General features: G+C 42.6%; 1 protein-coding gene across 1 annotated transcript in view; it reads right to left on the reverse strand.

The window, feature by feature from the left end:
- Positions 1–242: 242 nt before the first annotated feature.
- The window catches only part of stard15 (StAR-related lipid transfer (START) domain containing 15), a 161,977-nt gene continuing 148,866 nt past the window's right edge, over positions 243–13,353 (reverse strand). The window contains exons 5-6 of the mRNA XM_072590236.1: positions 13,255–13,307; positions 243–1,185 (exon numbers count right to left, since the gene is read on the reverse strand). Of these exons, the coding sequence (XP_072446337.1) occupies positions 955–1,185; positions 13,255–13,307 (284 nt within the window). The 3' untranslated portion in view covers positions 243–954. The remainder of the gene's footprint in view (positions 1,186–13,254; positions 13,308–13,353) is intronic.

Genomic DNA, 13,353 nt, shown 5'->3' on the forward strand with positions numbered 1-13,353 from the left:
CACTGAGCCACCGTGCCACCCAATGTCCTCTGGTGATGAGGCGTGCTGCAGTGAGAGCTCCGAAAGGCTGAGACTCGGCAGTGTGTTCTGCTCAGGATACACCCAGGGCTTGAAGTTAGGGTTGTGTCTCTGCTTCCACTCAGGATATTTCAAACAGGCTTTGTAAATCTGCTTCATAGCCTAGAGAAAACAAAGAGTGTGTCTTGTTTGAGGCTTAGAATCATACAACATAGAACAGGCAATTCAGCCCACTAAGTTATCATTTTATAAACTGGCAATTGGAAGCAGTTAATAATAACAATACAAATGAGGGTTAAAGTTTCTCATGTAGTTCATGTCATTGAATCAGACAAAACATTAATCTTTGTACATCCTAAAATGCAGTTTGGTGAGGATGTGTCTGCCAACTGGTGCCTTTGAAGGAGTCTGATTGAATGATGGAGGCTGTAAGGATTTTAAAAGAGGCAGTATCCCTTTTGACATTAGCTTCACTGTTTGCTGGTGTTCTCCAATAGAAGCAGCATCCAAACGTAGCCAAAGCTCAGTGGGAATGGGAACAGCTTGCTTCTTTTGTGATGAATGAAAATAAGAAACACAATGATGTAGCAAAATCGCAAGCCAATCCATCCACACCCAATAACCTACATCGCAGAGTTACACGATAGAGGATGGTTATTGTCTTTTGAGGGACCAGGATGGAAAATGCAGCCAAACCTTTAGTGTCTACTCAAAGTATCTTAATCCTGGATCTAACTGCAGTGTTTGTTAATAAAGACACACCGAACTGTTAATAATTTTAAAGTCTTGTGTTATATGGTTTAATTGCTGCAGAGAGAGACTAGTCTGACACTTGGTTTAGATGTGCGACTTAATGTAAAAAGGGATACTGAGTCTTTAATTCCACATAAATGATTCTATCACTTGCATTCTTTTAAAATCTCCTGTCCCTGTGTGTTATGAGTCCTTTGTATAGCTATCCTCCTCATCACTGATGTGAACCTTCTCCTCCGACAAGCTGCTTTCGTCAATGTTCTCTAGTGATGAGGCGTGCTGCAGTGAGAGTTCCGAAAGACTGAGACTCGGCAGTGTGTTCTGCTCAGGATACACCCAGGGCTTGAAGTTAGGGTTGTGTCTCTGCTTCCACTCAGGATATTTCAAACAGGCTTTGTAAATCCGCTTCATTGCCTAGAGAAAACAAAGAGTGTGTCTTGTTTGAGGTTTAGTATCATAGAATCGTTGAATCATACACCATAGAAGAGGTCATTTAGCCCACTAAGTCTGCACCAATAAAAAATTTCATTAAATCTACACCAATGCCACTTTCCAGCTCTTGGCCCATCGCATTTCAAGTGCAAATCCAAGTACTTTTTAATTATTTTGAGGTTTCTCGCTTCACCTAACCTCCAGATTCCCATCATCCTCTGAGCGAAGAATATTTGCCACAGATCTGTCTGAACTTCCTGCTTTTTGCTTTAAAATTATGTCCCCTTCTTTTCCACAGATGTTGCCAGACCTGCTGAGCTTTGCCTGCAATTTTTTGATTTTGTTTTCTATTAATCCCGGCCATGGATCAATCTTATCTTTTCTATCTGTCTGTTTATTTATCTATCTATTTATTTATATATATAATGTATTGTTACTTGTACCCAGGTACAATGAAAAGTGGATGATGTCGCCACGTTCAGACGTTATCTTGGATTATTGAATAAATGACTGAATAAACCATATAAATGATAAAATACTGAATAAATTAATTGATACTGATATTACTTAAACTGAAGCAGCTTCACACGTTCATCTTTCCTTCTCCGTGGCCTTCACCCTCTAAGCTTCTCCAATCGCTGTCGGTTGACATCAATCCCGGGGTCCTGGCAATGTGCTCCTTTCTTGCTTCCACTAGTGCCATCGCATCAATGTCCACTGCCTCTGTCCACTGGAGACAGCCACGCTGAAGAGGTCCTGCACCTCCTTCGATGCTGGGTCGACTGATGGGTCCTGGCTCCGGGTTGATCAATGAGGTCCTGACTCATCTTCTGATGGAGCAGGGATAGAGATACATGGGACCCTGGCCTCCTGTAGAAGGGCATCAGAAGGAGATCCCAGGGCAGTCAAAACAAAAAAGCTGGAAAGACCATGATTCTGTGTAATCTCCAAGAAGGAAGATGGGAAAAATTTATAGTTGTAACTTCTGCTCCTTTTTTGAGGTATTTTAGGTGTTGGAGGTGATTTTCTCGAATTCCAGGAGCAGCAATTACTGTTTTATATGCTGCTGCAATTGTTTTGGAACTTTGGAGAAAAAAAAATTGAAACAACAGCAGTTTTAAAAGGGAGGAAGACAGACGAAGGCAGCGAGTACATGGTCCGTAAGGGAGAGAGAGAAGAAACCCACACTGCTAATTGACACAGCAGTGAATCTGATCAGTTACTGCCTTTGCTGTTTGAATTCATGTGCAGGGTATCGCTGGACATTGGAGTATGTCTAGGAAAACTTAAACAGCAAAATTCACAACTGATCTTGGAGGAACCTGTTTGGGAAAGGTCACAGCATAGAAACAGATAAGTGAATAGTTTTAAGTATAGCCTTACTGTAAATCTACAATAGTGAGTAGAGTGGGTTCTTTCTTGATTATATATTTTTATTGGGATCTGTCTCTTGATTAAAATTTAAAGAACCAAGCCATAAGTATTAAGTTAACCTGGAGAAGAGTTTTGTAAAGAAATAAGACGGTGCTATTTTCTGGGTCTGGAGATTGGAAGGAGTAAAATTGTCTTTATGAGAGTGATATGCTCTTCTTATCGAATGTGGGAGTTTCAAAATAGTTTCCAGCTACCGAGGATTATATCTGCAACAAATGTCATTGGTTGCAAAAACTGTCAGATCGAATGGGTTGGTTGGAGTGACAGTTAGAGACAATGACGAATTTACAAGAGCTATGGGGGGTGATGGATGGCAGTTATAGGAAGGGAGTAAAGCCACAGGTACAGTTAGGTACATGGGTTAACTTTAAAAACGGTTGGAGAGGTAGGGAGATAGTACAGGAGTTTTCTGTGGCTAGCCTCATTTCAAAAAAGTATGCTATTTTGGAAAATATAGGGGGTGATGGACCTTCAAGGGAATGTAGCATGAATAGGCTCTAATGTAATGAGGGGTACGTCGAGTTCCAAGAGATCAATTGTGTTAGGGGACTCTCTAGTCCGAGGCGCAGACAGACGTTTCTGCGGCCAGCAGAGAAAAATCAGAATGGTGTGCTGCCTCCCTGGTGCCAGGTTTAAGAATATCTCAAATGTTCTCAAAGGGGAGAGGGACCAGCAGGAGGTCATTGCACACATTAGTACCAACGACATAGAAAGTGAAAAGGAAGAGATTCTTAAGGGAGAATATATAAAGTTAAACAGGAATTTAAAAAGGAGGTCCTCAAGGGGAGTAATATCTGGAATACTCCTGGTGCTATGAGATAGTGATGGTAGGAATAAGAGGATAGAGCAGATGAATGCATGGCTGAGAGCTGATGTATGGAGAAGGATTCCCAGTTTTGGATCATTGGAATCTCTTCTGAGGTAGAAATGACCTGGACAAGAAGGATAGCTTGCACCTGAATTGGAAGGGGACTATTATACTGGCAGGGAGATTTGGAAGAACTGCTCAAGAGGATTTAAATTATTAAAGGTGGGGGGAGGGTGGACCCAGGGAGATAGTGAGGAAAGTGATCAATCTGAGACTAGTACAGTTGAGAAAAGAGATGAGCCAAATAGTCAGGGTAAGCAGGAACAAAGCAGAGATCAAGGTAGGACTGCTAAATTAAACTGCATTTATATCAATGCAAGAGACCGAACAGGGAAGACAGATGAACTCAGGGCAAGGTTCAGAACATGAGATTGGAATATCATAGCAATTACAGAAATGTGGCTCAGGGATGGACAGGACTGGCAGCTTAATGTTCCAACATATGAATGCAATAGGAAGGATAGAAAGGGAGGGAAAAGAGGAGGGGGAGTGACGTTTTTGATAAGGGATAGCATTACAGTTGTACAAAGGGAGGATATTCCTGGAAATATATCCAGGAATGTTATTTGGGTGGAAATGAAAAATAAGAAAGGGATGATCACTTTATTGGGATTGTATTATAGACCCCCTAATAGTCAGCAGGAAATTGAGAAACAAATTTGTAAGGAGAATTCAGTTATCTGTAAGAATAATAGGGTGGTTATGGTAGGGGACTTTAACTTTCCAAACATAGACTGGGACTGCCATAGTGTTAATGGTTTAGATGGAGAGGAATTTGTTATCTATGTACAAGAAAATCTTCTGATTCAGTATGTGGATGTACCCACTAGAGAAGGTGCAAAACTTGACCTACTCTTGGGAAATAAGGCAGGGCAGGTGAATGGGGAAGCACTTTGTGGCCAATTCTATTAGTTTTAAAAGAGTGATGGAAAAGGTTAGACCAGATCTAACAGTTGAAGTTCCAAACCTGAAGAAGGCTAATTTTGACAGTATTAGACAAGAACTTCAGTAAGAACAGAGAAGATGGTGAAAGAGGGGGTGGTGTGGCATTGTTAATCAAAAATAGCATTATAGCAGCTGAGATAATGTTTGAGGACTCATCCACTGAGGTAGTTTGGGTTAAGGCTAGAAACAGGAAAGGAGAGGTCACCCTGTTGGCAGTTTGCTGTGGGTCTCTGAATTGTACCAGGGATGTAGAGAAAAGGATAGCAAAGATGATTCTCGATAGGAGTGAGAGTAACAGGGTAGTCATTCTGGGGGACTTTAACTTCCCCAAAGTTGATTGGGAATACTATAGTACAAGTAGTTTAAATGGAGGGTTTTCTGACACAGTATGTAGACAGGCTAACAAGGGACGATGCCATGTTGGTATTGGTATTGAGTAATGAACCCAGCCAAGTGTTAGATATGGAGGTAGGTGAGCACTTTGGCCACAATTTGGTTATGTTTGCAATAGCAATGGGCAGGGTTAGGTATATACCACAGTGAAAGAGGTGCAACTGGGGGAAAGGCAATTATGATGTGATTAGGCAAGATTTCAGATGCATAGGATGGGAAAGGAAACTGCAAGGGATGGACAAACTTGAAGTGTGGAACTTATTCAAGTAACAGCTACTGTGGATCTTTGATCAGTATATCCCTATCAGGCAGGGAGGTAGTTGTTGACAGAGGGATCCATGGTTTACAAAAGAAGTTGAAGCACTTGCCAAGAGAAGAAGAAGGCTTACATGAGGATGAGACGTGAAGGCTCAGTTAGGGGGCTTAAGAGTCATATGTTAGCCAGAAAAGGTCTAAAGAGAGGGCTAAGAAGAGCCAGGAGGGGACATGAGAGGATGTTGGCAGATGGGATTTACCCTCGGATTCTCTGGGAAGCCAGGGAGGAGATTGCTGAGCCTATGGCTTTGATCTTTATGTCATCACTGTCGACAGGAGTAGTACCAGAAGACAGGAGGATAGCAAATGTTGTTCCCTTGTTTAAGAAGGAGAGTCGGGACAAGCCAGGTAATTATAGGCCAGTGAGCCTTACTTTGGTTGTGGGTAAGGTGTTGGAAAAGGTTGCAAGAAATAGGATTTATAATCATCTGGAAAGAAATAATTTGATTAGGGATAGTCAACACGGTTTTGTGAAGGGTAGATTGTTCCTCACTAAGCTTATTGAGTTCTCTGACAAGATGATTAACAGGTGGATGAAAGTAAACTGGTTGATATGGTGTATATGGATTTCAGGAAGGTATTTGATAAGGTTCCACACGGTAGGCTATTGCCCAAAATACGCAGTTTCGGGATTGAAGGTGATTTAGCGGTTTGGATGAGAAATTGGTCAGCTGAAAGAAGACAGAGGGTTGTGATTAATGGCAATCTTTCATCCTGGAGCTCAGTTACCAGTGGTGTGCCGCAAGGATCTGTTTTTGGGACCACTGCTGTTTGTCAATTTTATAAGTGACCTGCATGTGGGTGTAGAAGGATGGATTAGAAAATTTGTGGATGACAATAAGATCGACAGAGTTTTGGATAGTGCAGAAGGATGTTGTGGGTTACAGAGGGACATAGATAAGATGCAGAGCTGGGCTGAGCAGTGGCAAATGGAGGTTAATGTGGAAAAGTGTGAGGTGGTTCACTTCGGAAGATGTAAAATTCATGGCAGTATAGATGAACAGAGAGATCTTTGCGTCCAGGTGCATAAATCCCTGAAAGTTGTCATCCAGGTTGATACGGTTGTTAAGAAGGCATATGGTGTGTTGGCGTTTATTGGTAGGGGGATTGAGTTCGGAGCCATGAGGACATACTTCAGCTGAACAAGACACTGGTAAGGTCACACCTGGAGTATTATGTGCAGTTCTGGTCACTGCATTATAGGAAGGATGTGGAAGCTTTGGAAAGGGTTCAGAGGAGATATACCAGGATGTTGTCTGGTATGGAGGGAAGAGCTGAAAATGTGTTGCTGGAAAAGCGCAGCAGGTCAGGCAGCATCCAAAGAACAGGAAAATCGACGTTTCGGGCTCTCCTGTTCCTTGGATGCTGCCTGACCTGCTGCGCTTTTCCAGCAACACATTTTCAGCTCTGATCTCCAGCATCTGCAGCCCTCACTTTCACCTGGTATGGAGGGAAGGTCTTATGAGGAAAGGCTGAGGGAATTGAGGCTGTTTCTGTTGGAGAGAAGAAGGTTGAGAGGTGACTTAATCGAAATGTACAAGATAACAAGGGGGTTAGATAGGGTGGACAGTGAGAGCCTTTTTCCTCAGATGGTGATGGCTAACACAAGGGGACACAGCTTTAGATTGAGGGGTGATAGACTTAGGACAGGTATCAAGAGTAGTTTCTTTACTCAGAGAGTAGTAGGGGTGTGGAACAGCCTGCCTGCAACAGAAGTAGACTTGCATTTAAATGGACATTGGACATACATATGGATAATAATGGAACAGTATAGGTTTGATGGGCATCAGATTAAATTCACAGGTCGGTGCAATATCAAGGGCTGAAGGGCCTGTATTGCACTGTTACGTTCTATGTTCTAACTTTCAAAAGCTGATTGGAGGTAGATGTTTGCAGGTATTGGGATGGCTAGAAAATGGAAAGCCTTCAGAAATGAGATAATGAAAGTCCAGAGATAGGATATTCCTGTCAGGGTGAAAGGAAAGGACAGTAGGTATAGGGAATGCTGAATGACTAGAGAAATTGAGGGTTTGATTAAGAAAAAGAAGGAAGCATATGTTAGGCATAGACAAGAGAGATCAAGTGAATCCTTGGAAGCATATAAAGGCAGTAGGAGTACACTTTTGAGGGAAATCAGAAGGGCAAAAAGGGTACATGAGATGGCTAGTTATGAACACCTGTTCATAACTAACCTCGATCCTTTCTAGTCTAATATCTCATACCTCATTCTTCTCTACAATATTCTCCTTTTCCTGAGTGCAAACCGATGAGAAATGTTCATTTAGCACCTCTCCAATCTCCACAGGGTCCACACTCAACTTTCTACTTCTGTCTTTGATTGGCCCTATTCCTACCCTAATCATCCTTTTATTCCTCATATACCTATAGAAAGCTTTAGGGTTCTCCTTTATTCTATTTGCTAAAGACTGCTCGAGGTATCGTTAGTAAGTTTGCAGATGACACCAAAATTGGAAGTGTAGTGGACAGTGAAGAAGGTTACCTCAGAGTACAATAGGATCTTGATCAGATGGGCCAATGGGCTGAGGAGTGGCAGATGGAGTTTAGAAAAGTGCAAGGTGTTGTATTTTGGGAAAGAAAATCTTAACAGGACTTATACACTTAATGTTCAGGCCCTTGGGAGTGCTGCTGAACAAAGAGACCTTAGAGTGCAGGTTCAAAGCCCCTTGAAAATTGAGTCATATGTAGATAGGATAGTGAAGAAGGCGTTTGGTATGCTTTCGTTTATTGGTCAGAGCATTGAATATAGGAGTTGAGAGGTCATGTTGTGGATGTACAGGATGTTGGTTAGGCCACTTTTGAAATATTGCATGGAATTCTGGTCTCCTTCCTATCGGAAGGATGTTGTGAAACTTGAAAGGGTTCAGAAAAGATTTACAAGGATGTTGCCAGGGTTAGAGGGTTTGAGCTATAGGGAGAGGCTGAACAGACTGGGGCTGTTTTCCCTGGAGCGTCGAAGGCTGAGGAGTGACCTCATAGAGGTTTATAGAATCATGAGGGGCATGGATAGGATAAATAGACAAAGTCTTTTCCCTGGGATGGGGCAGTCCGGAACTGGAGGGCATAGATTTTGGGTGAGAGAGTAAAGATATAAAAGGGACCTAAGGGGCAACGTTTTCACGCAGAGAGTGGTGTGTTTATGGAATGAGCTGCCAGAAGAAGTGGTGGAGGCTGGTACAATTACAACATTTGAAAGGCATCTGGATGGGTATATGAATAGGAAAAGTTTGGAGGGATATGGGCCGAGTGCTGGCAAATGGGACTAGATTAGGTTGGGATATCTGGTCGGCATAGTTGAGTTCGACCGAAGGCTCTGTTTCTGCGCTGTACATCTCTATGACAATAATGTAGTCATGTGAGTTCAGCAGAACCTGCTGCCTGAACCATGAGCAGCTGAGCCCCACACTCAGGAGACAATTGCATGTCCATGCCCCTCATAATCGTCTACACCTAGAAGAGAATAGAATCCCCACATTGGGGGAACTGGCCATTCAGCCGAACAAGTTCACACTGACCCTCTGAAGAGCATCCCATCCAGACCTTTCCCATATGCATTTTCACAAGTAGCCTGTCTTGCCACCTTCAGGGATCTGTTGATAAACACCCAAGATCCCTTTGTTCCTCTGAACTTCTTAACATCCTGCCATTCATTAAGTACTCCCTTGTTTTGTTCCTCTGTCAAAGTGCATTACCTGACATTTATCAGGGTTAAATTCCATCTGCCACTGATATGCCCATCTGACCAACCCTAATCTTCCTGTCACCTAAATCATTCTTCATCATTGCCATACACTTGGCCTATCTTATCTTCTCCCGCACATCCTCATCTACATCATTTGTATCTATCATAAACAAGAATGGATCCTGGTCTCCAGTCACAAAGCAACATTTTACCACCACCCTCTGTCTCTTGCCACTAAGGTGATTTTGGATCAAACTTGTTAAATTTCTCTGGATCCCATGAGCCTGTATCTTATTTATTAATCTACCATGTCAAAGGCGTTGCTTAAATCAATATAAACTACATCAACTGTAGTACCCTCATTGATACACTTGGTCACCTTCATGAAAGGTTCAGCCAGATTTGTTATGCATGCCCTTCCTCTGACAAAGCCATGCTGACTATTCCTGATCAAGCCTTACCTATCCAAGTGGAGATCAATTCTGTACTTCAGAGCTGTTTCCTCCGGCATTTATAGTTGCCTGTCTCTGCCGCTTCTGGTTGTCAGTTCCAGCTGTCCGCTGTAGTGGCTGGTATATTGGGTCCAGGTCGATGTGTTTGTTGATAGAGTTTGTGGATGAGTGCCATGCCTCTAGGAATTCCCTGGCTGTTCTCTGTTTGGCTTGCTCTATAATGGTAGCGTTGTCCCAGTCGAATTCATGTTGCTTGTCATCTGTGTGTGTGGCTACTAAGGATAGCTGGTCGTGTCATTTCGTGGCTAGTTGGTGTTCATGGATACGGATCGTTAGCTGTCTTCCTGTTTGTCCTATGTAGTGTTTTGTGCAGTCCTTGCATGGGATTTTGTACACTACATTGGTTTTGCTCATGTTGGGTATCGGGTCCTTCGTTCTGGTGAGTTGTTGTCTGAGAGTGGCTGTTGGTTTGTGTGCTGTTATGAGTCCTAGTGGTCACAGTAGTCTGGCTGTCAGTTCGGAAATGCTCCTGATGTATGGTAGTGTGGCTAGTCCTTTGGGTTGCGGCATGTCCTCGTTCCGTTGTCTTTCCCTGAGGCATCTGTTGATGAAATTGCGTGTGTATCCGTTTTTGACGAATACCTTGTATAGGTGTTCCTCTTCCTCTTTTTGCAGTTCTGGTATACTGCAGTGTGTTGTGGCCCTTTTGAATAGTGTCTTGATGCTATTTCGTTTGTGTGTGTTGGGGTGGTTACTTTCATAGTTTAGGACTTGGTCTGTGTGTGTGGCTTTCCTGTAAACCTTTGTGGTGAATTCTCCGTTCGGTGTTCTCTGTACCATCACGTCTAGGAATGGGAGTTGGTTGTCCTTTTCTTCCTCTCTAGTGAATCGGATTCCTGTGAGTGTGGCGTTGATGATCCGGTGTGTGTTCTCTATTTCTGTGTTTTTAATTATTACAAAGGTGTCATCCACATATCTGACCCAGAGTTTGGGTTGAATTTCCGGTAAGACTGTTTGTTCTAACTTTTGCATTACTGCTTCTGCTATGAGTCCAGAGATCAGTGCGCCCATGGGTGTTCCGTTGATTTGTTCGTATATCTGGTTGTTGAATGTGAAGTGTGTTGTGAGGCACAAGTCCACAACTAGCCACGAAACGACACGACCAGCTATCCTTAGTAGCCACACACACAGATGACAAGCAACATGAATTCGACTGGGACAACACTACCATTATAGGGCAAGCCAAACAGAGAACAGCCAGGGAATTTCTAGAGGCATGGCAAACATCCACAGACTCTATCAACAAACACATCGACCTGGACCCAATATACCGGTCACTACAGCGGACAGCTGGAACTGACAACCGGAAGCGGCAGAGACAGGCCGCTATAAATACCGGAGGAAACAGCACAGAAGCGCTTCACAGGAGGCTCCCAAGCACTGAGGATGTCACCGGACAGGGGACGAAACGTTTGCAAGACAAATTCCCAGCTCGGCGAACAGAACCACAACAACGAGTACCCGAGCTACAAATCTTCTCCCAAACTCTGTACTTCAGAATTTTCTCCAATAAGTTCCCTATCACTGATGTGAGATCCATCAGTCGGTAATTCCCTGGTTTATCTCTACCACCTTTTTAAAAAAATTATGATCATTGATAATCACTTCTTTTTGAATAAAAATAATGTCAGGATGGCAGCAGTGGAGTAGCAGGGCAGTGTGTGGGCTTATCAACTCAGGAGCCCGTAGCTCACCCATTCTGTTCGTTTTTGCAGTTTTTCTTTATGTTCCCTGTTTTGAATGTTTCCAATTAGTATACTTAATATCTAAATTCATCTTACCTTCATCTTAACAGCTTCAGCTGAGACTCTGTCCTGATCCAGTGAAGGGGTGACTTCCAGTGGTCCTGAATAGTGGTCTTTTCTGGTGTGGTGGTCTCAGCCCTGTGGTGTGGTACCCTGATGTAGTGGGTTTTTCCCCAGTGTGGTGGTCCCAGCCCTGCACTGTAGTGTCCAGATACAGCGGGTTTTTCCCAGTGCAGAGATCTCCTCAGCGGTCCAGCTTAATCTTTGTCGAACACTTCTGGTCTGGTGTTGCGATGGCTCCACGTGGTGTTTTCCTTCCAGAGGTGGTGGTCTTGGCAGCAGTGTTTCCTGGCGGTGCCTTTTCAGATCATTTTTTTCCAGCAATGCCTTTTCAGCCCAGTTTTTCTGATAGCTCAGTGTTTGGGTTTTGGCCCAGTATAGAGTTCTCGTCATGAATTGATGGCCTCATTCCAACTGTGTGTAAAATCTCTTGATCAACTTTCTCTGAGGCCAGGAGCCATTAAATGGACTTTGATGAACTTTTGTCTTAAATTTTCTTTTATTGTTACTTATGAATGTACTTATGACTTCTGTTATTAATGCAGGTGCCATGATTGGGTGACTTTCACACCTTTCATTGTATTTTTCTTGTAAACATACATGTGACAATAACATCTATATCTATATATACTTTGATAACTATATATTCTTCTATCTCTAAATATACTTCTACATCTATATATACTTGAAAATGACTTGTATTAACAGAGGTAAAAGGAACACAACACCAGGTTATAGTCCAGCAGGTTTATTTGGAAGTACCCTATACTCCTGATGAAGGAGCAGCACTCTGAAAGCTACTATTTCCAAATAAACTTGTTGGACTATAACCTGGCATTGTGTGATTGTTAGCTTTGTCCACCTCAGTCCAACACCGATCATCGATATAATTGCGTTAACACGGGAGGTAAATTTGAAATCAGGTTTCTGCCACTCTTCTAATATTTCAGGAGCTGCTCCCAGACCTCTGGCTCCACTTCAGACCCTTCTTCCTGACTGTTGGTTACCCAGTGCAGGCCAGAGGGACCTCCTTGCAGTGTGGCCAAAGTGATCAAGGTTAGGGATGGTCCAAGAGAGTAGTGTCACTGTCTGTCTTTGGGTTTGTGTACAAATGGCTTTGGAGAAGAAATGTGCAGCCCGAGATATTTTTATGACACTGTGCTGCAGTGGGTCATAATAATATTATTTATATTTTATTCTGGCCTTCTGTGCTTTCCTAATATTAATCCTTCACTGGTCATGGTTGTGCATTCAGATACCAAGAGCCCTAGGTTCTGGCATTCCCTCCCTATAACCTCTGTCCCTCCTTTTAAATGGTCCTTGAAACTTACCTGATTGTCAATGCTCTTCATCACCTGTGTTTAGTTCAGTGTTGAACTGTGTTTGATAACGTTCCTGCAAAATGCCAAGAGTTGACTTACTGGGTTAAAGATATTGTAGAAATATGAGTTGTTGTTGTTTTGACATTTTCTTCAGGTTTAAGTTCTTTTATTAAGGGGTCAGTTTTGTGTGTATTCTGAAGGGTGCCTCTTCTAGTTTATTTGAAGAATAAACATCAATTTTCTGATAATGAATATCTCATTGTCTCAAACTAAATTCAGCAGGTGGCATCACTTTGGATCGGTTCAAGCCGTTGACTGAGCAACAGTCATTCTCATGGGAGTTGGTGCTGTGATGATAATATCAGTGGGTGAATCATTAGAATCCCAGACTCTTGTTTTGGGAATGAGTTGGAATCCCACTATGGCAGATGTGATTTGGAGACACCGGTATTGGACTGGGATGTAGAAAGTTAAAAATCACACAACACCAGGTTATAGTCCAACAGGCTTATTATGGCAGATGGTTCACCCTTTAATTCAATAAAATCTGAAATGAAACATTGACCAAATGGTGACCATATAACTACTGTTAATTGACATAAAACCTCATCTGATCAATCAGTGACCTTTAGGGAAGCAAATATGCCATTCTTATACAGACTAATCTCGTTTTGACTCCAGATCCACACGTGACCCTCTGGACAATTAGGGATGGGCAATGCTGGACCCATATCCCATGAACAAATAAAATTCTTACCTTGGGAGCTACAAACTGGGAAACTCTATTCACAACCCATTTTGGTAATGAACCTGTGAAATATAAAGGGAACAATTTAACATGAACACGTGAGGAATT

Source organism: Chiloscyllium punctatum, chromosome 20, assembly GCF_047496795.1.
Source record: "Chiloscyllium punctatum isolate Juve2018m chromosome 20, sChiPun1.3, whole genome shotgun sequence".
In the NCBI taxonomy this organism is placed as follows: domain Eukaryota; kingdom Metazoa; phylum Chordata; class Chondrichthyes; order Orectolobiformes; family Hemiscylliidae; genus Chiloscyllium; species Chiloscyllium punctatum.